Source organism: Grus americana, chromosome 2, assembly GCF_028858705.1.
Source record: "Grus americana isolate bGruAme1 chromosome 2, bGruAme1.mat, whole genome shotgun sequence".
NCBI lineage: Eukaryota > Metazoa > Chordata > Aves > Gruiformes > Gruidae > Grus > Grus americana.
In genome coordinates, this window is record NC_072853.1 from 70,925,017 (window position 1) to 70,950,490 (window position 25,474).

A 25,474-nucleotide genomic window follows, 5' to 3' on the forward strand; every position below is an offset into this window, starting at 1 on the left:
GTGTGGCGGTAGTGTAGCGTACCTCACATTTCTTGAACCAGAGGGATGAAAACACAGTGGTAACATATTTGCATAACTAAATGAGGAGGTGACAAAATCACAGAGAGGAAGGTACTGCACTGGAAACTGATGAGGTGAAATCATTTATCTAGCTGTAAATACTGGAAATTTTCTTACGATACTATCTTAGGCACAGAGAGCATCTAAAATTGATTTCTGTTCTGGTAAAAGCAGATTAAGTAAAATCAAGACCAAAAAACTTGACAAAAATGGGACATGGAAAGCAGAACTACCTTGAGCTTTGTTAAGTGTCTTTTTTTATTAATGAAGCTTTTTTTTTTTACATTTGCAAATCTTAAAACATTTCAAATTTGCTGAGGACTTTTGAAAAAAATAGAGATATGTGGGGTAATTTTTATCAAAATAAAGTTGTGAAGGAACAGCTTAACATTTTTTTTAAAGATTCTAGTTTTAAAACAAATTAGTCTTTAAAAGGAGAAAACAAGCTTTGTTCTTACAAGAGCATTCTACATACTTGCCTTGAAGATGTTTATTAGCCAAGCAATAAAGAGAAGAACTAAAGCTAGATGTTTGATTTGCCTGTTTGGAAAGAAAGACTTGATAATGATCCATATAGCGAGATGCTTTTTTATCACTCCGGGTAAAGCACACTAGCTTGTTAACTTTAGAATCTCTCTCTGCATTTGCCTTAATGTCAGAGAAACAGATGTGACTAAAGTCAGGTTATCCTGGGCGCCACAGACATAGATGTTTTTACAGTAGAAAAATGTTAATCTCTGAGTTTATAACTTAAACTCCATTTTGTACATATATCTGTAACTTTAATTTTGTATATGAATCTGCACATCATGATTTCAATTGCAGATGAATAGGAAAGGCACTGAGCATTACAACAGTTCAGCTGTCTTAGTTCACTTTCCCTCCTCTTTAGAGTTATCTGGCAGTAAGAAGCTGAAGGTAGTGAGTTTAGTTACAGTGCAGGGAGCTGCTTGTACGTTCAAATCCAAACCAGTGCAGCCCTTTGTTTTAATTATTAGGAATAGATGGCAGGAGTAAACACCAGATCACTCATCGTTGTATCCGTTATCCTCGCCTAACGTCTGTTGAAAGAGTGAAGCCAATGGAGAAGGCAGTGGTTGTATGTACTGCTGAGGGAGCAACTGACAGCATCGGTCTCTCTTGGTTGTGGCTTGTTTAGGAGTTGGTGGTTTTTTCCTTGGAGGAATCTCATAGATCCACAACTAGTGTTATATACAAGTATTATACAGCTTATTGCATACAACTGTAAATTTCTTCAGCATTTGAAACGAAGCTTTTAGAGAGCTTTGTGAAGAAGGTAGTGATTTCGCTATCTGTATCCTACATGACCATTGATGTACGTGTGCTGTTGTGTCAAGAAGGCAAGAAATCATTCTGCTTTTTAGCAATGAAAGTAGCATGGCTGTAAGGGAGAAGAGGGAATTATCCCAACCTTGTCGAATAGTCAAGCTAATTTATCAAGGTAAATGTCTCCTGTGTCTTAGAAAAACATAGGCAAAATTGATTTATATTTTAAGTCTGTCCTCAGTTTTAGAAAATAATTTTATGAAATTCTGAGGTGCTATTCAGCTAGATGATTAACCAGAGCAAATAATTGTTTTTAAAAAATGTACTTCCTTAATTTCTTTCTAACTTCTTAACTTTCTCGAATCCTGTTTTTAAACAATAAAGATGAAACTAGTTCTAATAACTAGCTCTGTTCATAGCCACTATTAAAGATTAAGTTTTAATCTCTGGCACAGTGGAATTGCGAAGAATATTTTAATTCTCTGATCTCCAGGACTTGCAGAAAACTGAAGAATCAGAATGAAGGGGGAAGACTTAGCATTTGTAATCCTTATTTATATAATAATGGAGAGTGTTGCCCAAATTTAAGAACTGTGGAATTTCATGCCACCAAAAAATAGTTGTGATTCCCCAACTTAGGGGTTTTGAAACTGGTAAGTGACTTCCAGGGTCAAAATGTGTGCATGTGTCTGTGTGTTTGAAATGGAGTTCTGAGTAGGAGCTCTGCAGGGAGCAGCTAAGTACTGCCAGTTGTTGGTAGTTGGCTGTTCTCTGGCAAGCGCGATCAATCACAAATGGTAATCTGTGTGCTAACTTCTCCCCCACCGTGGAAGAAATAAGCTGCTGCTGTCGTGACTTAGAAGTAGATGTGGAAAAAGGGCTGTATTTGGTACAGAGGAGCCCGGAAGCGATTGCGCAAACCAAACCAAAAATAACAACAAACAAAACAATGTTCTCATTTGCTAACACGATTGTTTGTCATTCCTCCACTAAAGCATATAATTTTAAGATGTGCTTTGGAATTACAAATACTGGTTAAAAAGAACATTAACATTAGCTCTGGTCAGGCCCCCTGCTGATAAATTCAATTTGAGGAGAGACAGATTTTGCTTATTACATGCCACTGTAATTAAATCCTCTGCATTTTATCATCATAAAAAACACTGAGCTAGAAATAGCTCTGATGACAAAACTCATATTACTCAAATATTTTCAGCACTTAATACTTTCTTCTTTTTTCCTGTAATCAAGAAAGCGTACACTAGGAAATCAGACATTCAATGAATAGGAACCCTGCTGTAGCTGTCACTAGAAACCATAATGTGAGTATATAATGTTTCAGAAATTCCTTTTTGTTAGGTACCATCAGATGAATTTGAGAATTCTCTTTCATTTCAGTTACTGTCCTGAGACACAAGCCAGTCCATAGAGTGACAGGACACATACGTTGATGCAGAAACTGATTTAATCAGCATTACTGTGTTCCTTCCCGGAACCAAGGAGTAAGCACAGCTCAGTGGCAAGACAGGCGGTATGTACCTACAAAGTGTCGCTTAGGCCAAGAGATTGAAATTTTCTGGTGTGAAGCAGTTTTTCACTACCTGCCTTCATTTAATCTTCTCTTCATCCCTTCACTTAGAACTATCCTGGCCTGTTAGCTGGGAAAAGAAATGTGAGCAATTCCCTTGTGCAGACATCTAAACCAGGTCTTTCTTCCAAAAATATAGTGGAGGGGCTGATGCCTTGCATAATTGTTGGATACAGCAGTTACGGAAGATTGAAGAGATCTCTGTTCATATCCCTTCTCTCTATGCTGTCCTTGGAACATACAGTTCCTGTGATCTAGTGGAGTGGCCTAACAATTTTAGTCTTCCCCGTAGAAGCTGTGTCACTGTAAAATGATTGAATTAGTGAACATATGTGACTTTCTTGTTCGATAGTTGTGACACTCGCCCGAGAAGGGGAAGGTCCTGTCCCAAGTACATAAATACTACTGAAATACATTCAGCTGAGATTGAGGCTATGTAAGAAACTGGATTTAGATCTCCCCCATCCCAGAGAAGCACTCTTGTTTTCATGCTGTTGGATTTTTAAAAATGAAAAAAAACCAGGGACGCTTCCATTTCTGCCTAGTTCAGGTGGGGAAGGTTCAGCGCAAGCTTTAAGACTGTCTTGTGAAACCTCACAGAAACACCTTGCCCACGCAGCCCTATGAGGCTGAGGTGCTTACCAGGTGCTTACATTCATGGCACCAGTGAGATTTATGCTGTTAGCTTCCTAGGAGCCTTGACTGGCGCAAATATGCACCCTGGGGCCCATCGATGCCTTCTGGCTATGCCTGAGAACAGAAAGCACTCTGCATATTAGCAATGGACAAGGTTATATGGCTGAATACATCTAACTTTGTTTTTCCTTCTGTTTGACTATTCCAGCCAGCATTTGTACTTTCTATTTTTTCCACTTGAAAAACACAACAGAGCTGCTTGAATTCGTCTTGAGATGTTTGCCAGAACTCTGATAGCAATTTGATGATGTGAAAGCTGCAGAACTTGTTCTGTCTTTCATTTGGGAACTCACGGTTGTGTGGGCAGTGACCTTTTCATATCGGGTGCATGCTTCCTCTAATCTACCTTTGGGCAGGTATTTAGTTTTCTATCTTGGATAACATGAGTTATTTTTTTCCCCCTCCAGATGTACCTTCCTGTGCTTTGTTTGCCTCTCTTGTATATTAAAGCTATCCAGGAACTTTTTCTTGCCATTCAGAAATCTTTTCCAACTAAAATAGTTGAGTCCTCAATTAGCCTAGATTTTATCACATTTCTGCCTGTATTTTTTGCAAAAGCCCTCTCAAAAGACTTTTTTTTCCCCTTGCTTTGTCCACATGCCTATATTTTACCTCTCTTCATTCCACACACAAACGTGCCCCTGCACTAATTTGTTTAAAGCTCAGTCTTTTCCAGCCAATTCTACAAGACACATGGGAATTATTTATGTGAAAGATGCTATACACGACAGAGTTGCTGCTGCCCTTTGCCTAGCAGCTTTACTGTGAGAGCAGAGCCTTGACCTACTTAGTGTTGAGCTGTGATAATGTTCTCTTTTTTCTTTTACTTTTTTTCCCCCATTTACACTAACCAGGCTAGCCAGAGAAATAGCTTTTGCTGTTGAGGAAATTAAGAGTATGGAGGTCTCTGCTGTGAAAGCAGCTTCAGCTCTCCTTTCAAGAGAAGAAGTTCAAATATATTTGAAGTAATATGCATATATTTTAAGTAGTAATAATGCAGGATTTTATCAAGGTTAGTATTACAGCCTATAGTTCTTCCAACCGAAGGGTTGGAATAGCTAATTCAACACTGGGTAAAGCTTCCTGGGTGCTGGGATGCAATGAGGCATTCTGTAGTCTTCCTCAGCAGCCTTTATTGTCAAGAGCTGCTCTGTGGCTGGTTCTGTATTGAAAAAGCTGTTTACTTCTACAGGTTTCCAAGTCTGTATGCGCGTCTTGGTCATATCGTAGTTCCAGGCTCAGACTCAAGACGCAGACACGTAGGAGCTCTCTGTACCCTAGAGTCCGTGGAAAATAACTACTTAGCCGGGCAGTGAGGGGAACCGGGACCCCAAGCTAAATACCCGGAGACAAGTATAACCTTAGGAGAGTAGGGATGGGGGTTGTAGAATTAGTCTCACATCATTAAGGATGCCACTCACTGCCCAAACCTCTGCTTTCTCATGAGGATAAAGCAGTAGAATGTGAAATTATTGCTAATGCCCTAAGAGGAGAGGTGGCCAGAGCTCAGCCAGAGTGCTGTGTGCAGCAACAACTCTGGGCCAGCCCCTTCCTTTCACTTTTCTGTGAAGAGATAAGGTGAGGCTGTGACTGCAGTGCTTCAGCAGAGCCAGCGGCGGAGGTGCATGGCTCAAGCCATGGGTCAGGGAGGGATGAGACACTTCCCTGGGCCAGCTCTCCATTCTCCCTTTTTAATGCAAATTGTCATGCTCCTCCCAGCTGCTGGGCTAGTTTCCTGGCCAGGTGAAAGGTTCTGTCTAGAAGCCTGGTCACTGAGCAGTGCTGCTGGGAGTGGGAAAATATGAAGGATCTTAGCCATAATGTACTCAGTACCCAAGTTTGTTCTTTTGTTTTTCTTTCCCCAGTATCCGATCTTAAAATCAGTATGGGAAAACACGAGAGATACAAACCAGCGGCTTCTTGTAGCAAGAAGCCAAATTCTGTCTTTTCTATGCAATGTGAGAAGTTGTCCAAGAGCAGCTTTGCTAAAAACCAAATAAGGTTTTGTAGAAATACTGCTTACTCAACTAATTACACGATCTGGCTCCATCTAGTCATGAAAAGACTCATCGTCCCTGACAATGGGCTAATGCACTTTCTAACGTTGCCAGTATTGCACAGTTGTTACACTCTTTCCCAATGAGCACTGGGACCTTAAGCATGATGATATGAAACCTTTAATCATTAATGAAAACAAGCAATTTGTCTATGATCTTAGTTTGACAATCAATAAAATAGTGTTTCTCAAATGACAAATTAGCAACTTGGTTACAAAGAACAAAGTTTAAACAACACAACAGTTGTATGCACAAAGCTACCACGTCTTTTTTTTTTTTTTTTAAATCAGGAAAAAAATTTATTTATAAAAACGTCTCATTTAATTTACTGTCGAGTCTCTAGCTGAATACAGTGGTTTAGAACACTAACGGCCCATGCTTTTATACAGATTAGCCAAAGCATGAACAGCAATGAAAATTAACTCCCGAAAATAACTTTGCTTTGCTTTATGTTATGAGCCACAACAGTGTTAAAACTGGAACAGTAATGAAAGCAACACAAGAGTTAGGAAGCACAGTTGCTTAAAGAGTAAAGGAAGTATTTTCTTTTGATGTCTCAGAATAATAAGAAAGTTAGAAATGGCAGAAACTCCTCTGTAGATTAGTCCATAGATAGCATTGTCTCATGGGGCTTTGGAAAAGTCCTGTCTGGTGGCTAATGCACTAGGGCATGATGAGATACATTACAGAGCCCCCAGGCCAGTGACTTCTGAAGACAGCCTAAAATGTAGGAACAAAAATGAGGAAAAGAAAAGGAGAAAAAAAAAAGGCAAAAAAAAGAAAAAAAAATCTTCTCACTATTAAAAAAGTAACACTTCAGTACAACCAGCATAGAACAGCATTTCAATGCAGGCAAGTTTTCTCACACAGAGGTTGGTGGTTTGTTGGTTTGTTTGTTTGTTTGTTTTTTAAATGTCAGTTATTGAAACAGTTACAATAGTCCAGAGCAATTTTACAGCAGTTTTCTAGAGCTGTTAAATAGCTGAGGTACCTTGACATTATTTCCAGTTTTCCTTCATTATATACAAACAAAAAAAAAAAAAAAAAAGAAAAAAGAAAAAAGCCCAAAACAACAACAACCAAAAAAACCCAACCAAGCAACAAAACCAACCAAAAACCCCATTTGGATAAGTGCAAACTGTAACAATGGCAGTTCTACAAATGGTTACAGTGACAAAACTTAGTGCAGAGGTACTAAGGTGAAGAAAAGCCCACAGAATACAGAAATGACACAAAATACTGAGATAGTACTTAGCCCTATACAATAATAATAACAACACACTTTGAAATATCATGTTTTAAAAAGTATTGCATTTGCATTGTGTTTTTAGTTTATATTAAAATGCACTGAATACAGTTCAATTGTTAAAGCTTTGTGTCCAAGGAGTGCAAAGTGGATGAACGTGGCGGGCTAATGGGATTCTGGATTCGGAAGCGGTGAGGAAAACAATATTGCATTACTGAGTTATGCAACAGAAATTAAAAAGAAGGTGGGTGGACAAACAGAAAATGCAGTTAAAAAACTAGTTCCAACAGCTAGCAACCAGCCATTACATCACCCAGCTCTCTTCGGTTTGGCTGCAATTAAGTAGTTTTAGTTAAGCTGAACATCGTTAAGTTCTCGTTAAAGGGATGTTATCTGTCCAGCCGGCAACCTTTGAATCTCCTTTGATAAGCACTAGATTGTATTCGTAGTTCCAGTGCAATCCGACTGCGTGATTAGAGGTGAGCTCAATAGGAATGTATTGAGAGAAACCTAAAAAAAAAAATGGTCATTTTGGCTGAACAAAATATATGCAAGAGGGGGTACCAGAACAGCGACTGTGCATGTCTGTACCTACTATTGAGTACTTACAGAAACAGGTATTTTGTCGGTATATGTAAGAGTAAAACATCTGAGGAAAAAAAAGGAGCCTGCTCTCCCTCCTTAAAGCAGAGTTCTTAAAATTATGTTTTTCCAAACAGAGAAAAACTGTTGCACCCTTTAAAAGAATGGGGTGGAAAGGCACAGGTGCCTGATATTTATTTGTTTTCTTGTGGTCTTTCAATCATTTTAATTTAGGAGGTTTTTCTTGGACCACAAAGCTTCGTTTGTTGCACGTCAGAAGTACCTGAGGTTTGGTACATTCTCGCCCCATCTCCTGCTCGCAGGCAGGTGTCGGGGAGGGGAGACGGGAGTCTTCAGCCCTGTCGAGAGCAACAGAGTGACTGTGGGGCGCCAGCACTTCAGGTGGGATTTCAGGGGCGCTGGCAATCATCAGAAGTGCCAGATTTGCGGGCTCTAGCAATAGAAAAAAACTATCAGCGGTGCCAATTTGCCATAGGAAATTGTTCTGCAGTTGGAGGGATCCCTTCAAATGGCTGTAACCGTATTTATATGCCAGGCAGTATTGCCGGGGCAGGACCCAGCTGTCAAAATTTTGCTAGATTTATGGTTTTTTTTTTTCCTCGCCAGGTGTCTCCCTGCTGGGGCAGGGGCACCCTGCCGTGCTGCGGGGCTGCCGGAGGGCCAGCCCGGGCCATGGTCCCGGCGTCGGGACGGTGTCAAGGCGCCCGCTCGCTGTTGGAACTAGTTGTTAGGTGGTGCCCGGGTGTTAGTCGTTATGGAGAGCGGAAGACGACTTGAGTCGGCAACAGTTAACACTAGCAATTTAACAGAAAATAAAAGATGCCGTATTGTTTCCTTGATAACTAGGATCTACCACAGACTCTTGGTAGAGCTGGCAAAGCTTGCATTGTGTCTCATCCCTTCAATATGGAGCAAACTTCTGGCGGTCAGATTTCTTAACCCCGCTCGTCGAAGGAATTTTGGCAGTGTAAGCGGACAAACTCCCCGTGGCCCCCGCGGCGGCCGCGGCATTTAGTGCCAGGAGTGGGACAGTTTTCATGCCAAGCAGACTGGAGACAGGAACGGCATAGTGGGTGGTTGGCAGAGTTGGTAGGGGAGGGGGGGTACTGACGGTAACGGCGGAGGCGGCCGCCAGCACGGCCATGGAGGTGGGGGTGGAGGTAGGGGTGGCAGACTGAGAGAGGTTCATGTTGAGGTCAACAGGGGTCGTGACGGAAGCGGTCTGGGTGCTGACTTTAGCCATCTCTAAGCTGCAAACGAAGAGAGGAAGAGGAACAAACAGGTTGGGAGGGTCCAGCCAGGGCGGTGGGGCCAGGAGGAGGAGGAGGAGGAGGGAGGGGCGGAGGGACAGCAACCACGAAAGGGCAGGATTAGATAGGTGGACGAGGGGGACAGACGAGAGGGAGGGAGAGGAGGGGAGGAGAGAGAGAGAAAAAAAGGGAAAATGAGGGTCAAAGGAGGAACATGTTATGTGTTAAAGAAGAGAAATAACAAAAGGGTTTTTCATGATTCGATGGCAAAAACATTACTGAGACTCTAAAGTTCTTTCCAAAAATTAAAAAAAAAAAAAAGAGGGTGGGGGGGAGGGTTGCTAGTTCATTTAACGTATGAAAAAAGAAATCTAAGGAATGCAGGTAATGGCAAAAAGATGGAAAAAACAAAACTTAGAAGAAAACTTAAAATAACTATGAAGTTTACTCCCCAGCACTGATGTGGTGAATTTTGCTTTTCAAAATTACAGTATTTTTGAAAGGGGGACGCGGGGGTTTTTGGCATTTTTTTTTCAATTTGTCAATTTTGTGGCATAAATAGTACCCTTTGTCATTTTGTTAGGATGAGAGGAGACTGAGCAATGATTTGCTGCTTCCATCTAAAGTATAAAGGTTTTGATTTGTTTTGGTTTTCTTTTAGAAAGTTAGTTTTTCGTTTCATTCATTGTGAGGTCAATGTGCATTTTTCATATAAAACAAACCTGATTAGCCAGTGTGTTCACTTCCATTTGTACTTTCTCCAGACCTTTTCTTTTTTTAAAATCACAACAGAATATTTATGCAATCTAATTATAAGGAAATTAGTAAAAAGGAAGACTGAAAAACACCCCAGCTTTCACAGCAGCGGTATCCTTTCTGAGCTTGTGGCAGTGGTTACAGTGAACATGAAAGAGCTTACCAGCTGACAGACAAGGTACTACATGGATACAACAAACACATCGTCAGACGAACCCCGCCAGCACGAGGAAGTTCAGATTGACCCGACCTGCGAGCCCGAGGCAGTGACGGGCTCTTTGGAGAATGTCGGTATCAAACCACCTCCACTTTAGTCTAACTTCACTCATCGGCAGGCGAGATGAGTTTGGCCCATGTCCTTAGGCTTTTCTATACATTTTTACACATTAAAATACAGTAATTTCAAGGACGCGTTGGTTTTTTCAGATGACAAAATGTTTACCTAGATACATCCTCCCTTTGCCGTGTGCGCGTTGCAGCCTGTGCGCTGCGCTTTGGGTCGGCAAACAACCTAAATAGTAGTTTCAGGATGCTTTTCGCATGTGAGCAGCTGGGAGACATGGCAGCCTCGCATATAAATGGGACTATGGGTTAGAAAATCTTTGCTAGCTACAATTATACACGCATTAATTCCAAGTTTGGTGGTTTTTTTTTTTTCAGCAATTACAAACTTGTCAGGCTCATGGGCTTTCTACTGAGGTGAGCTGAGGAGCTGTAGCAGCCTCTCCCTCCCAGAGCGGAGCGCCCCAAGCCAGCGACCGGCCGGCTGCGCAGAGGACCCGTGTGGCGGAAGACCGCTCTCTTATCACGTCCCATCAGGCCAGGGGGAAGCTTCCCAGCGCAGGATTTGTGCTGGTCCCTGTTGGCACGAGGAGCTGGGCAGCTGTAGGCAGGCTCCTTGTCCAGGACAAGGGAGGGGAGCATGGTGACCCTACTCAGGGCTTGGGAGAGCCTCGCTGTTCCTCACCTTAGGCTTACGGGCAGTTTTGAGAGTAACAGCCCCGGGTGTATTCCCGGTCAGAGAAAGGCGATGACCGGAAGGCCCGCCCGCTTTGCGCGAGGGCAAGGATGCAAGCGAGGAGCTACCGCTGAATAGGGGATGGGGACATTGGACTAAAGCTTCCCAAAGCGCTGCTGCTGAAGGCGAGTCTAAAGCATACCTGAAGCGGGTCTGAGCTGGGGAGAGAAGAGTGGAGGAGAGAGGGAAACGCTTGAGCACCCGGCTCCTCTCTTCCCCGCAAAAGAAAGAGGGCTCTTGGAGTGTGAGCTCCTCGTCGGCTTTTGCCGGGAAGTTGGAAGGCACATGGCTCATCTGGGGGGCTTGGAGGGGAGGAGGGCGAGTGCATGAAATGCAGACCATCTGTAGGAGGTAAAGCTTTGCTTTTCCTACCCTCTGATGTTTATCTGTCCCTGTGGATGAGCAGCTCAGAATTTTTCTAACCTCTGCAGCAGAGTAGCTCTCTGCAAAGAAAAGAGCATCCTTGTGCTGTTAGCTGTGCTACTTGCAATCTACTCGCACAGTGGGATCTACATCAAGAATATTTCTTTCTGTCCACTGAAATGGTGGATCCAACTGCATCGTGCATCCTCGGCTTGGTGTGTAGGGGTTACATGGTGATACCTTAGCAAGTTTTGAAAAAATCAGTTTATACAGTTGGAATTTTTTATATTTCTAACTCATTATTCTGCGAGGGAGGCGTACAGAAAGGTAGTGCAGAACTCGTTGTTTCACTGACTCCAAGTTTGCCTAACATGCCTTTAACAAAACAAAACAAAAAAATCCTTACTGATATGGGGGGAGTCTGAGCCTGAGCTTTTTCCTGCACCAGCAGGGAGAATAGATCCCCCAGGCTAAATGCTGGTGTTGGTAGCAGCCGCTCAAACTCCCTGTCTCTGGTGTACTCACACAGGTAGGATTAAAGCAATAATTTGCCCTGATTCACTTTTATTATTGGTGGTAACGCGGGAGGTGAAAGTACGTCAGGTTAGCCATCAGCTGCCCTGTGACAGCAGCCGTTTCCCAAACCAATTGTAGATGCAACAAAATTGAATGCGAAAGCGGACGAGGCCGCCTTCATACAGAATTTCATGGTGCCAATTTTACGTTGAAGACCTACACTTTATGAATATATACACCAAAGGCCACATCCTGCATTACCCAAAACTAGTGAAAGGAATAAAGCTTGAGTGTGGCTTTGGGGGTCCTGTTAGCTCTGTGAATAAACCTCTCATCAAAATGGCAGTAAAAAAAAATGTCTTCAGGAAACTGCCCTTCAACAAGGAGTAAGTGCTGCTGGCTACAATTCATTTATAATCCAAAGTCAAATATTACACAGGAAACCTAAACTGCTGTTCATTTATAATAAAAGCTAGAAGATGGACTTGGATAATGAAAAGCCAGTTACTACAGTGGATACCAGTTAAGAGACAGAAGATTTTACAGGAAAAAAAAGACACTTCTACTGCAAACAAGCTAGGACACATTCTACTCGTACAGAGGTCAGCGCTCGGGTAATCAATACAGAATCAAAACAACACTTTAGAAAGGTTTAAATCTCTGTCTTGATATTGTATCAACGTATTTATATATCTATAATTTAGAGTATGTTATGTACATATTCAACACCAGATTGCAATAGAAGTCTTAAAACAATTTGATAAGTTGTTCTATAGATGGCAACTTTGGTTGGAGGATAGTTTAAAGATACACACAGAACGTTTCAGGAATACACTGAATAGATTTATTTTTTTTTACATCCTATGCTATTGTGAGACATTGATTTATGCAGAAATACTGGCCCTGGAAACCAAATCCGCGAGAATGACAGAACTTGCGGGGGAGAGAAAAAAAAAAAAAGTCCACCTTACCCTGAATGCTTATATGGCTTTTATTTATTATAACTATTATTTTGACATACCAGATTATACCTTGGGCAGTCTAGATACTGTACTCAGCTCTTCCCCAACACTGTTTATTTCATGCCAACATCTTTAAAAGAGATGGCAGTACTTGTGGCAGGTTTAGGACTGACAAAACACTGAAATTGGCTCCCAGCGTGCGCAGGGAGTGGCAGCCGAGATCTGCCTCTCAGAAACCTGCCCCAGGACCGAAACCCCAGCTAGAGCAGACCTCCCTCTTGCTTGGAAGTTTTCTCGGTTCTTCCTCCAGCGTGACTGCAAGCAAGCACTGCTGGCACCTAACTGGATGGGAATCTCTCTCTCTCGTGAAAGGAGAAATCTGAAACAGTGTCACTTTTTAAAATGAAAAAGCCACCTTAATGTCCTATGTTACCTTAGAGCTTAATTTATTATACATTACTTTAAGAGTCTTCATTTACAAATGAAGTCACTTCATCTACATACAGTTTCAACACATGGTACATAATAATATATGATGGTTTATTGTAGATGACGGTAACAAATGACTTCTATCTAGAAATTCAACAGGAAGAAAATATTTTGTTTCTGGGTTCACAGGGTATAGATAGAGTATCCGTTGTACATGACTGCTGAGAAGTTTTCTTCTTTGCAAAAGTATGTTAAAAGACCTCATATATATCCCATTCCGTCAAAAGAATCATTAAACAGTAATAAACAGAAGTGTGAGAGTTCACAGGCTTTTCTAAAGTGAGTCAAACAGAGGTTTGTTCACTAGAGTTTCTGGTGAGCAGCTCATTGCAACTCCATTAATAAGTGCATTATTTTATTTGCATGCTTTAGCTGTCTTGAAGATCTTAAATTGTTATCTTCTGGAATCCAGATGCATGCCATATGGTGTTTGTGCAACTAAAAATGAAGGGGTCTATTCTCGTCTCGATGTGTGGGGAATCCCTGAACACCAAGAGAAGAACATATCCTTAAGGGTTAAAGGAGGGAACACATTTTTATTTGATTACAGGGCTTACGGAAGTGACTTATATTTGCTACAAAGAATATAAAGCAAAAGAGCTGTAGGTTGTTTTAGGATTCTGGAAACAGCTTATCTTAGGCTTCACGACACCACCCCTCAATATATCTTTCCCTAGGAAACTACTTTCAAACTGAATTATAAAAAGTCATAATTTTTTTTTTGCTGTAACACAGAGCTGCACAAACGTCCTTCTCCTCCAGTAAGACATTTGCAGTGGCTTGTGGCGGCGCACTGCAGAACTGGGCTGGAGGGGAGGCTGCACCATAGGAAGCTGTAGACCTGCCATGACTACAGCCCCCCCCCCCAAGAAATCACATACTTTCTATGACCTTAACAGCAAACATAGTTAAACACAAAGCTTGATTCATATCACAGTATTTTTTTTAGAGGGGAAGGGGGAAGAAAAGAAAAAAAAACCCCAACCAAACAATAAAATACATAGATACTCCCCCTCCCCATAATATATTGCCTTGGTCCACCATTTACAAGTAGATCTATGAGACAGCGCTATATCCATTGCACTTTCTTCTCAGGATAATTGCAAATAAAAGTGGTATCATTTTTAATATTTTTCTAGATAATCATATCAAAACTGCTAGAGACTTAAGCTGTTGCAATGGCTTAGCTAAACAGCCAGTGCTTTCATTAACTCTGGCACTGAGAAGTGGAGAAGCAGATAGTCTCACCCCGTCTCATTAGGGAATGCTTTTTACAAATTTGTGATGCTGTCTCTGAAAAAATAAATCCCGTGCCTCTTTAGCAACCAAATATCAGTTTAACATCAAGTCTGAGTGGCAATTTCCAGTTCATAAATTAAATCTGTTTTGCAATCTGTTTCACTATATTTGCCATTTAGGACAGTAAAATGGGTCTGTGAAAAGTATTTTCTTCTAAAGAATTTATGATTTTAATTTCATTTTATTTATCCGCCTATATTTTAGGTGGATGCTAATGTGAGTATTCAGATTTTTCAGCTTTTTGTCATTCAACCTGTACCTGGAACTGCACCAGATTAAGCTCCTTTCCGTATAAACCAACAGCAAATCCAAGTATCTAATGATACAGGCTTTATAAACCATTAGGAATTGAATAATACTATGCAAAATGGACACTGTGAACCAACTTTCTGGATCTATCCAGGACAGATATTTGCTGGAGAGCAGACAGAGCAATCTCGCAGAAGCATTATCACTTACAAAGCAAACTTACCTTGCGTTAATGAGGTACTGTGCTAAGCTGATGTTTGCAGGGGATCCTGTGATTGTAACTTGTCGTTCTGCGGAGCCTTCTGTGGCATTAGCAATCTTGATCTGCGCTCCTGACATCTGCCTGATTTCATTTATCTTACTGCCTTGTCTGCCAATAATGCAGCCTATTAACTGGAGCGGGACAAAGACTGAGATTAGTGCCACAGACACAAGCCAAAACCACTTAACTGAAATTTGTAGTATTGCTAAAAACACGGTTATGAAAAGTTCAATATCGAAGCACAAGATTTTTGCTGTGCTGTTTGGAAGGAATAACTAGCACAGTCTATTGGCTCTACGGTCCCACATCTCTAAATCAAGTTTCGCTGCTACATGGTTATCAACTCAATATCGGATTATTTAGCTGTCTTCCATGGCAGAAAACGACAGTGTGCCGTGGTGCTGAGGAATACAAAACACAGCCCAGCCTGACTTGCCAGTGGCAGCAGCAAGCCGAGAACAGCAGCTGGAAGTCAGGCTGCCCATCCAAAGGTGCTGCCCTGCGGCTTTGCACCGTTCCGACACCTCCCTGGGCACACGTGGTCCTCGCTTGGCCAGTACTGCGCCGTTAAAGTCAGTGGGATTTACACACCTGTAACTGCAGGCAGAAGCGGCCACAGGAAGAGACTGACATTTGTTCACAGTGTACCTGTGTTCCTTTACAGGAATTTAACAAAACTCACATTTTGTGAAAAACCCTGAGCCTGAGCGGGGTGTGTGTGTCCGTCCCTAGATCCCCTCAATTTTTTTAAATTTTTTTTTGTCAAATTGCATTGGTGTTATCTTCAATTAACAGTGTTTTAAAGGTTGCTTAAATGCTCTTGGTGGAGTCACAGGCTTTTGGAAGCTGTGTGCAAGACCTGGAGAAGGCGTTTAGCAGCAGACGTAGCCGCTGCAGCTGCCGCTGGGCTAAGGGGGTGCGGTAGCTGCGCCAGGGCGCTGCTCCTCTGCTACAGGCTGCCCCCAAAAGCAACCAGGCACCAAGCTGGCAGCTGAGGCTGAGGCATTTCGGCTTCTGTAAAGGCGAGGAGGGGGGCTTTTTGTGTTTTGTGTTAAGGAAGGATGGGTGCTAAGAAACTCAGCAATGCCCCGAACCAGTAGAAAATGGAAACTTCGCTCTACAGTTACTGTGATGATGTCACCAGCCTGGCAGAATGACGTGCCAAGACGCAGAGATTGCCTTCCTCTTCCACCTTCCCGCTGCTTCAGGCCCTGACGTGTTACTATCTCTGTTTCTGTGGTGTTCGGGGTATCTTGCCAGAAACAGATTCACATTGCCCAGACAGTTCACCAAAAGCAGGACCCCCCCGCCTGCTCCCAGTGTGATCCTCGCTGCACGCTCAGCGACAAGCTGGAAGCCAAAGCGGGTACCCGGGCAGCCGAAATGGAGCACAAGAGGAGCTCCCGTGAGGGGGAAAAGCAGGGCTTTAGGGAAGGCAGACAGGATTTCGTGTCCTGTTCAAACAGGAGGGCCTCGCCGAGCGCTCTGTCCTTACCCCGAGGACACGTGTTGGTGTGCGGCTGCGCGTGCCAGTGCGGAGGCCTTTGCAAGCTTCCCTGGGAAGCCCGGAGCCTGTGTCGTGCACGCGAACGTGCCTGCGCACGCAGGCTGGCAGCAGCGCAGGGATCCCTAAGCGCCCGCTTCCTATGCCTCAGTCTCACTGAGCCTCCACGGTCCGCAGGCCGTGAAGGTGAAGTGGGAGAGAAGAGCGCCCAGAGCACAGGTGGGTGCCAGCCAATGGCGGGGTTTGGCTTTTGTTAGTGTGTGACATCAGCGTGAGGAAAGCAAAGGCAGTCCTACTACAGCATTATTGTACAGCAAAGCTGGCAGCACTAGATCCACTCTTATCTGTTAAAACCGGGTGATAGACTTCCATAATTTTGTTCTCGTGAATCATTTATATATCATACTGTAGCTATAATTTACAGAAATCTGGTCAGAAGCGTTCACTACTGCAGAAGCAGTGTGGAGTACGGGGGGGAGGAGGGAAGTCTTGGGTCGTCTTTACTTGACTGCTAGCCAGAGCTGTTCACCGAGATACAGGAATGGCTTGGGATGGCCACCAGGAGTAGAGGCCATCAGTATTTCCTTCTGCCAGAACCACCATCTAACTGTTTTTGCGGTGATGTTGAAGTGACTGGTCAAGAATCCATCTGTTGCTACTGATGATCTTACGAAGCAGTTACCAGGATTTAGGGTCTGTGAAGCAGCTGTTATGGTGCCCATCACATCTTCAGATTCCTTTGATACTTCTCACTTGATGTGCAGATCTGAATATGCTTCTGGTTGCTTTAATAATTATGTCCTGAGTGCCAACAGGAAAATGTAGACTGCACATATTCTCTCAGGCTTTTCAAAGCAGAAGGGGAAATCTGATAAAATTACTTGGTGTAAAATACATGCAAAAATATACAAAAATGTATTATTTAGAAGAATTTCAAGCAGTCCAGTTCACAGGTGTAGCTGTCATTGTGGCATTCAAAGCAGAGGAACTGCATGGGACTGCTGGTTCTTCAGGCATGTTGTGAGACTTAGTCTTACATGTCTGGTTTACCAGCTCTGAGAAGGCAGTTGCCAGGTCACTCAGGAGGCTGCCACTTGTATGTGCTGGGGGTCCTCCAACGAGCCTTGTAACACCGGTGGGTCAGTACAAAGAATTTACCATCTCCTAGCTGACTTTGAGTTAGGTACTGAGGATTCAGTCCAGGCCGGTCAAGGATGCTGGTGATACATGTATCTGGAAGTAGAGGTTTGGTAACCTTTGGTCTGAAGCTCTCCAAAGTCATCCTTTGTTGCTGTGGCTATGGGCTGCTTGAACACACTCTGCCAGCTGTGATGCGACCTGCAGCTGGCGCAGAATTCGCTTCTCCATTTGGCACGCAGGGAGGACAGTAGTGCTGGGGTGCTTGGGCTCCCTCTGGGGTGCCTTTCCCATTATGTATTACTTACACTGAAATTCGTGCACTATCTGAATATTCGAGAGCTGACAGATTCTGGAAGAAGTTCAAGGTTTTCATCTACAAACCTTTGCTCAATCAGGCCGTGGACATTTGGTTTTTACATAAAAAGACCTGCTCTGCCTTGCTTTGAGATGAGTCCATGACAAATTGCATCCAAACACGTATCTCTTTTCATGACTGACCTTTCTAATGCCATCAGCTGCCCCTCTGTCATTCTGTAGCCCCCATTTCACATAATTTGGCAGGCTATGTGTAATTCAGTCCCACAAAAGTCCCTCTCCACAAAAGCAAGCTTCCCTAGACTTTGAAAGCTGCTACCTTGCATGGAATGCTGCCTGTTTTGCAGACATGTCTTTGCTGCTTTTCCAAGCTTGGTAGATGGAGCTAGAGACTGTGGAGGATATTAAACATGTAGCTGTTTTCAATGACTTTGGGCGCTGTGTTATTTTTGATGCTCACCTGCTTGCTCAACATACAGTGAGCCCTACTCTCACTTATGGAAGAATAAATCAAGAGGAAATTCTGCAGAAAGTAAGTGATAAAGCTGGCCCATGTGAGAGAGGAGCCAAGCCTACTATGCACTATAATATATATACTATTTATATGGATAATATATATAACATACATATATATACACACACATGTGTGTATATTTTTATATATATATATATGTATTTATATGCATATATATTTTAATTCTCCCAAGACTTGAGCAGAGCAGCATCAGATCAGATGTACACCTAGCCCAGCAGCCTGTTGCTGACTGTGGCAGTAGCACATGCTTGCAGAGAAAGGATAAAAACAGTGTGTATAACAGGTATAACACAAAATTTCCCCTGGCATCCCAAATTCCCACCTACAGCTTACAGGCGACCTGAACAGCAGCTGGTATCTCTGCCTTTACGCTCAATAGTCCGTGTGTATGACAATTTCTTTTTGAACACATTTCTCCTCCTGCTGCCCGAGAAGGGCCATAGCAGTGACCTGCAGAGCTTGCTCATGTGTTGTGTGCAGGTATCACCATTTGTCCTTATGCCTCAAAATTTCAGCTGATGTCCCCTCCTTGGACTGTGAGCACCAGGGAAAATCTACCGTGGCTGATCTGTCTTCCCCTATCTCAGTGTACCTCATTTCTCCTCATGCCAAAAAAACCCCCACCAAACCAACCAATTCTAAAACATGGATTCTGCTTTTTTTCTAGTTGTACTTTGTCCTTCAGTAAAGCTCTGCCAGTAGCAATGTAGATAGGATTAAATCAGGAGTCTGGACTCTTAAAGGGAGAGACTGGAAGGTCTACTCTGAGCCCCTCCTAAACTCTTGATGCTGATAGTTTCTCCTGATATGCCATGCCATCTACGGTTCAGGCCCCTCTCTTCCGTTAATTTTTTTCCCCATAATGCTAAATATATATATATTTCCCATAATGCTAAAGTCACTGTCAGAGCCTAATAATAACAGCTTCCTGCTGGATGTTTCTTACTGGTTTGTTCCTCTATGTCCATCACACTGCATTATGTTTGTGCAGCACTGGGAGCAATCAGACTTTTAGTTTTTGGTTTATTATCCAAGTCTAACGCTGCCGAGTATTGCTTGTCACAGGAAGTGGCATTGAGCTCAGTTTCTTTTTAAACATTGGTAAAAAAACCAGATTCCTTTCTTATAACGAATGTGGCAGTGGTTAAAAGGGCCAAGAAAGTAGCCTCTGCAACTGGATATCTGCTGTCCGGAGCACAGGGGGGTGACCATACCTGTCCACAGGTACACGTGGTTCCCCTTGGTTCCCCACTGCCAACCCAGAGCAAGTCCATTGACTTTGGCAAAGCCTCTGCATTAGCTGAGCAAGCAGGTGCTCGTCATAAAGGAGAATCTTCAATCGATGTTAATAAAGTTACAGGCTTTCTTAGTTCCAGGTTTGGGTTGGGTTTTTTTTTTTTTTTTGTAGTTAGATATGCTAGGGCAGAGTACTCTATAGGAAGGAATAATCTCCTGAGGTGTGATTACGGTTCTTTACAGACTTACTGCAGGGCCTGGAAAGAGACACTTAAATACTCTGTGCCTCTTAAAAACCAATAATAATAATAATAATAATAATAATAATAATAATAAACTTCACTTTCTTTGCCAGGATAATGCAAAACCTGGACTATAATTATTTCATGGGCTTTGCAAGAAGGCATACAGAAAAGTGAGAAAACATTTTCAGAAATGAGCCTTCTTATTACTTGTTTCGTAACCCAAACGACTCTGCAGATTTGTGTGCTTTTCAGTTTACCGAGGGCCCAACGTGAGTTCCCACCCTGTTCCCTAAGTGAGCAGTAGGTGGTTCTGGGGGAATTACTTTTCATGCTCGAGAGTGCCCTGTTCCACCAAAGGTCTCACATTGCTTCTGATGGATATTAAGCTTGTGACATCTTTCTACTGATTCTTCTCATCTGGACAGGTCTAGTTGAAGAATCAATTGCCATTTTTTTAGATTAACAGGAGACAAAAATCAGCTTATGTGCAAACATCTCGAAAGAGATAAAAATGACTTCTTTCTTTTATAACACATCCCCTCAAACATGCCTATTTGACAGAATCTAGTTAATTCTGTATTTTTGCTCTGGGCATTATGTCTCTATCACATGGGAGGCCCTCAGCAGTAAGGTGAATTTATTGAGGTTGAATCCACAGGTCCCTTGCCTTCAGTAGAAGTGCTTTGACTTACACTACTGCAGGACCTTTCCCAGCACGTCTGGTGTGGATTATTAAGTCTTTGCCTAACCATTGCTTTTAAACCCTCTCACACAACTGGAAAGTTTCTCAGCCAGGGATGGACTTAGGCAGCAGCTTAGTTTTATACAAACATGGGACTTGTTCTCAGGACTTTTCTGGAAGAGGGCTGTAGGGAGGGTGGGTGGCCTTGCTGGAAGTCACAGCTCGGGTCAGTGCCTTTATGTTCTCCTTGTGCTGATTCTCCCCACCGGTAGGTGATGGATTGGGGATCTGCAAAGCTGAGAGCTCAGTCCTCCCAGTGACCGCTGGTGGAAGAGGCAGCGCCATGCGGACCTCCTTGGAGCATCATGCAGAGCCGACGCTGGATTTCACTGTGGGATGCTCTGAGAGCATTTTGCACACATGGTCCCCCTCCATTGTTTGCAAGGAAGTACTTCTGGCTCCATGGGGAAATGAAGGTGATTCTTCAGTATGCCATTTCCAACTCGGATGGATTGATATCTGTGTTTCTATGGAGTACTGATCAGATTTAAAGCTTTCTTAAAATGTTCTTGGTGCTTTCTGAGGGGAAGTTGTTTTCCTGTTACTTGCCTCTGCCTGTCTCTCCCACATATATGCAACATATGCATAATTTTTAATGAGACAGATTTTTTTTTTTTATTGGTTTGTTCATTTACTCTCAATGGGGCATTCTGGGGGATTGGATCATGAAATCTTAAGACATCTGTTACCTGTGCCAAATCAGCTACACCCAGGGATACCATCCCTTCCATTCCCTTCAGGACCTGTTACGCCACTTTATTTATCCTATGATTCTATGATTCTGGGATTTGCATGAAACACACTCACATTGTGTAACTGAAGCAGCAGCAGAAAGCCAGGCAAGATCCCAGCAAGGAAAGGAAGGCAACCACATATCTCTGTAAGAGGTTTTGATGAGAAAAAGGAGATACTAGACAAGGATCAAAGTGACTTCTGAGAGGGACCTGGAGAAATGTCCTCCCTGTGCTCTTTTTGGAGACACCTAGAAGTTATGAGAAAGCCTAGAAAGTCAAATCTTCTGAATTCATTATTTGGAGAGGAAGCCTCAGCTTTTAGCATGTGGAAAATAACTTTCTGTAAAATGCATTTCTTTGTTCTCCAGTATCTCTTTGTTATTGAGCAACAGGTTAGTTGCAATTACCAGCATACTGTATGAAAAAAGCAGCATGATGTTGTTACAGGAATTATTAACAGAAAAAAAAATTTCTGTCGCTGCCTTAATGCCAGAGGGAGTGAGGAAAATTTATTTTAGTATAAAGCTATGCAAATTGTAAATGGTTGTTAATATATACTTTCTATAGACTAGGCTAAAGTCTGAACCCCTTACTCTCTTTATATCTGATTTTGCTCCATCGGATTCTTACTGAGGCTTTGGCTTTATGTACTTATCTTTGTCTTGGTTTAAAAAATAAGTGTAGCACATGTAGATCTACACTGACTTCTCTGGTAGCGGCAGAGCATGTAGATATTTGCAAGTCTCATGTTCTCCTCGTGCACACTGGACTTTTGCACACACAAGCACAGGGGAACCACGGAGTCGGGGCAGGCAGGGGACTGGTGCACCACAGCCCCGTGCCAGGGCCTGCAGCTTCTTTCACCTTCAACCAGGTAAATAATCACTGTGCTGCACCGACTGCCTGTCTGTCAAACCCAGGACTAGGAGATGCTTATTGGGAAAGCGAAGTCAAATCATGCATGCAGGCTTTGCTGCACAACTGCTGTTGCCTCTCCTGCCCTGACCTCACTCTGTGCACAGCATCTGACTGACAGGGCACACACAAAACACGGGTGCTGGCACCTCCTCACCTGGCTCCCTGTCTGCCCCATCTCCCTCTGTCTCCCTCATCTCCTCATTTTTGGTGCTGGGCTGCCTGGAGAGCAGCCTTGCTGCAGCGGTGGTGGGGCTGCGGGACACCGGTACGCAGGGTTGTGCTGGGAGACCCCAGGGACGGTACCCTCTGCTGCTGCAGCCTGTGGACAGCCTGGCAGGGCACTGCTGACAGCCCGGGGCACGGGCAGAGCCAACGCTTCGGGGAGACGCATGGGGAAACTGTTTTTCCCCCTGCAAAATTCCCAAGCAGCCCCTGATGCTGGATGGGACATGAAAGCCCTTCCTCCCCTCTGTGCCGGCGCCGTAGCATTGGGTGCACACACGCACGCACACATGCACACGCAACACACGTGGGCAGCACTAAGGCCCTTGAGTCCTTTAATGCACACCTTGACGCCGTACGAACATCAGAACTCCCTTTCACCATCGGTAGAGCCCCTGCAGGCTGCTGCTAAGCCTAACTCCGTTTTGGCCTTGGCTTTGTTCCTTCAGCAACGACAGCGAGACCAGCGCTGCGTAGCCAGAAGAACCTCCTGTTGGAAACAGTGCACAGATGCGTGTTTGCTTCTCAGCAGATAGGGCTGAGCCGGTGCGTTTCATACCTCCTAGATGAGAAACCAATGGTTTTTAAAAAATTTTCTGTTGCACTACAGGACGCAAAGCCAACTTTCTCCCTCTCTTTCCCTGCTATGAATGCAGAAAGAAGTCAGAAGAGTTACCTTGGATTTATATTACTGACAGCAAGAACAATATCTGCCTGAAAGTGAGATTAAAAAACTTGCACTGTAAGGATAAATACAGTCCTCCCATAAAACTCTCAACATTCAATAAATTGGGTTATAAAGCGGGTGCTGACAAATCAGCAGGACATCTTTTAAGTAACAGAAAGCTTACAAAATCACAGCACTCATAAAAAATTTACCTTTGCTTCTTTGTTATTCTGTATTTTTTTCTTACTGTAAATTATTGCCACTGAGTTTAATAGGGCTTACACAATACTGTAAGTATTTCTTAAGTAATATAATTGCTATTTGTGATCCCGCTCATGCTTGAAAGCTTTTTTTACTGGAGGGGAAATCTCCCTTTTTCCAAGAAGTGACTCATTTGTAATGAAAACTGCAAAAAAACCAACCCCATTTGCAATGGAAGTGAATAAAATGGAAAGGCATTTTTATATGACATGCAGCATATCAGCTGGGCATTTTGAGTAGCTGTTTTAAGATGCAGCACCATATTGCTCATGGAGACTGGGTCTGTCGATCACAGCCAGTCCTGAGTTGCCAAAGCAGGAATGTTTTTAGCCCTTGTTTTTCAAATAAACCCTTATATTGCACTTTTACATAACCACAGTGGCTTTTTTGCTCAGAAAAAAACGCAGTCTTGGATAAGTGTGGGGTGCAGCAGAGACCAGCATGGCACAAGCCATTGTGGTGCAGGCTCTCCACCCCCCTGGCATGGAGGACTCCAGCCCAACACACAGCACACGGGGCTGCGCGGTTTTCCACCCCCTTTAACCCTTCTGCTGAGACCGCCTGTGCTAGCGTTGCCCAAGAGATGAATCCCAACTACTCATCTAAGTCCACGGTAAGTGGCAGAGGCTTTAACGAAGCCGGTGAAGCACCACGGCACTGGCGCCGTCATGCAACTAAACCCGCAACGCCGGAGACCTGACACAAGAGGGGATAATCACTTCTGCTGCATCTGTCCAGTGCCTCAATAACCCCTAAGACCCCCTCCCCAACAGACTAAATGCCGTACAGTTTATTCTGGGGACTACCAGCGTTTACAAATTGGCCAAAGATGAGAGGTTTCCCCTCCGGTGGCAGAGGAGCGAGAGAAGAGAAAGTGATACTGACTATTGGTCCACTTACATCATTGGGAATAGTAAGTTCATGGGAACTGGTTGGAGTAGTGGCATCCAGTCCTATTCAGGGGACAGAGGGAAAATGTTACGCCAGTTGTTTGGAAGAAGGGCAAGACACAACAAATGATATTTTAAAGAAGGAAAAATACAGAAAGAAGATAAAAAAAAAAAGAAGAAGAGAGGAGCAAAGAAAAAGAGAGCTGCTAGCGAAACGGAAAAGAAAGCAAGAGATGCAAAACTCAGAGGGCTGGACTAATTTTAAATGAGTCTTATTTTAATTAACCTTTAACCCACCAAAGCAACAAATGTCACATGAGATTCCACAAGATCATAAAAAACTTCTAGAAAATGAAGGGTTTCCCCTAAAAATAATATCTCAAGTTTGTTCTAAACACATCAATTGAGAAATTAATGGATAGCTGAAATTTGACCTGTCTACCAGGAGTTCTAGAATATGGAAAATGAAAGTCAAACGAACAATTAGCAGAACAAAATGCATAGATATTGAAAAGAAAAATTAATACATTAAAATAAGGATGAGGAAATTAACCTACGAAAATTTGGAAATTATATGCGGGATTAGTTGCTGAAGAAAGGTTGGGAAGGATAATTTTTGAAGGGACATGTACAAAATACTCTAAGCTGCATACATTTGTTTGTAAATTGGGTGGACAAAAGGAAAATGCTCAGGAAAAATGGAATTACTGCTCTAACACACAGCAACATTACAGAAACATACATCTCACAAATATAACCAGGAAAAGATTAAGGAGCAGCATGTTAATGACAAGAATAAGGAAAATATAAAGCTAGGAAAGGCAATTTAGTATTACTTGTCGATATTTTATCAGATACATCAAGAAGAAACAAAAGTATATTTTGGATGTCATGTCTCTGTCCTTTTCTCTCTTTTTGGGTGTTAATTATTATTATTATTATTATCTGTAAAGACATGCCAAAAATATTTCCAACTAGAAAAGATGGAAAAGAAATTCTCTTAAAAAAAAGTGACTCACCTACATTTTATGATGTTTACATTCAATTAAGAGTTGCATATGCTTATTTCACATTGAATAGAAAACAATCAAGTTGCTCACAGAATTCGATGTATGTGATAAAACGTTATTTGCCATACAAAGCATGTACCAGTACATATGTACTTCTGTTTTGTGAAGTTTTTAGATGTCAAGCATGTATGTAGCGAAGTACAGTAAAAATGATTTATTGCAGGGTTAATTGACTTCTTACTCTTGAATCAAGAATTCAGCTTTAGCTTTAATAAGTATGGACCAAACTTGCAGTCCTTAATTTAACTAAATTTCCATTGCATATTGTAGTTACATCTGCATATCTAGTAGAGG

At 42.8% G+C, this 25,474-nt stretch overlaps 1 protein-coding gene across 9 annotated transcripts in view; it reads right to left on the reverse strand.

The window, feature by feature from the left end:
* Positions 1 to 25,474, reverse strand: part of LOC129202208 (poly(rC)-binding protein 3-like) — a 533,188-nt gene that overhangs the window by 4,107 nt on the left and 503,607 nt on the right. For 5 of the 9 annotated variants that reach the window (XM_054814513.1, XM_054814515.1, XM_054814516.1 and 2 more), the window contains 3 exons: positions 24,121 to 24,173; positions 14,663 to 14,832; positions 7,829 to 8,787 (listed from right to left, as the gene is read on the reverse strand). In XM_054814513.1, coding sequence (XP_054670488.1) covers positions 8,439 to 8,787; positions 14,663 to 14,832; positions 24,121 to 24,173 — 572 coding nt within the window. In that variant the 3' untranslated portion in view covers positions 7,829 to 8,438. Of the gene's footprint in view, positions 1 to 7,828; positions 8,788 to 12,371; positions 13,375 to 14,662; positions 14,833 to 24,120; positions 24,174 to 25,474 lie in introns of those variants that run through there. The other 4 variants (XM_054814520.1, XM_054814522.1, XM_054814518.1 and 1 more) reach the window with 3 other exon arrangements.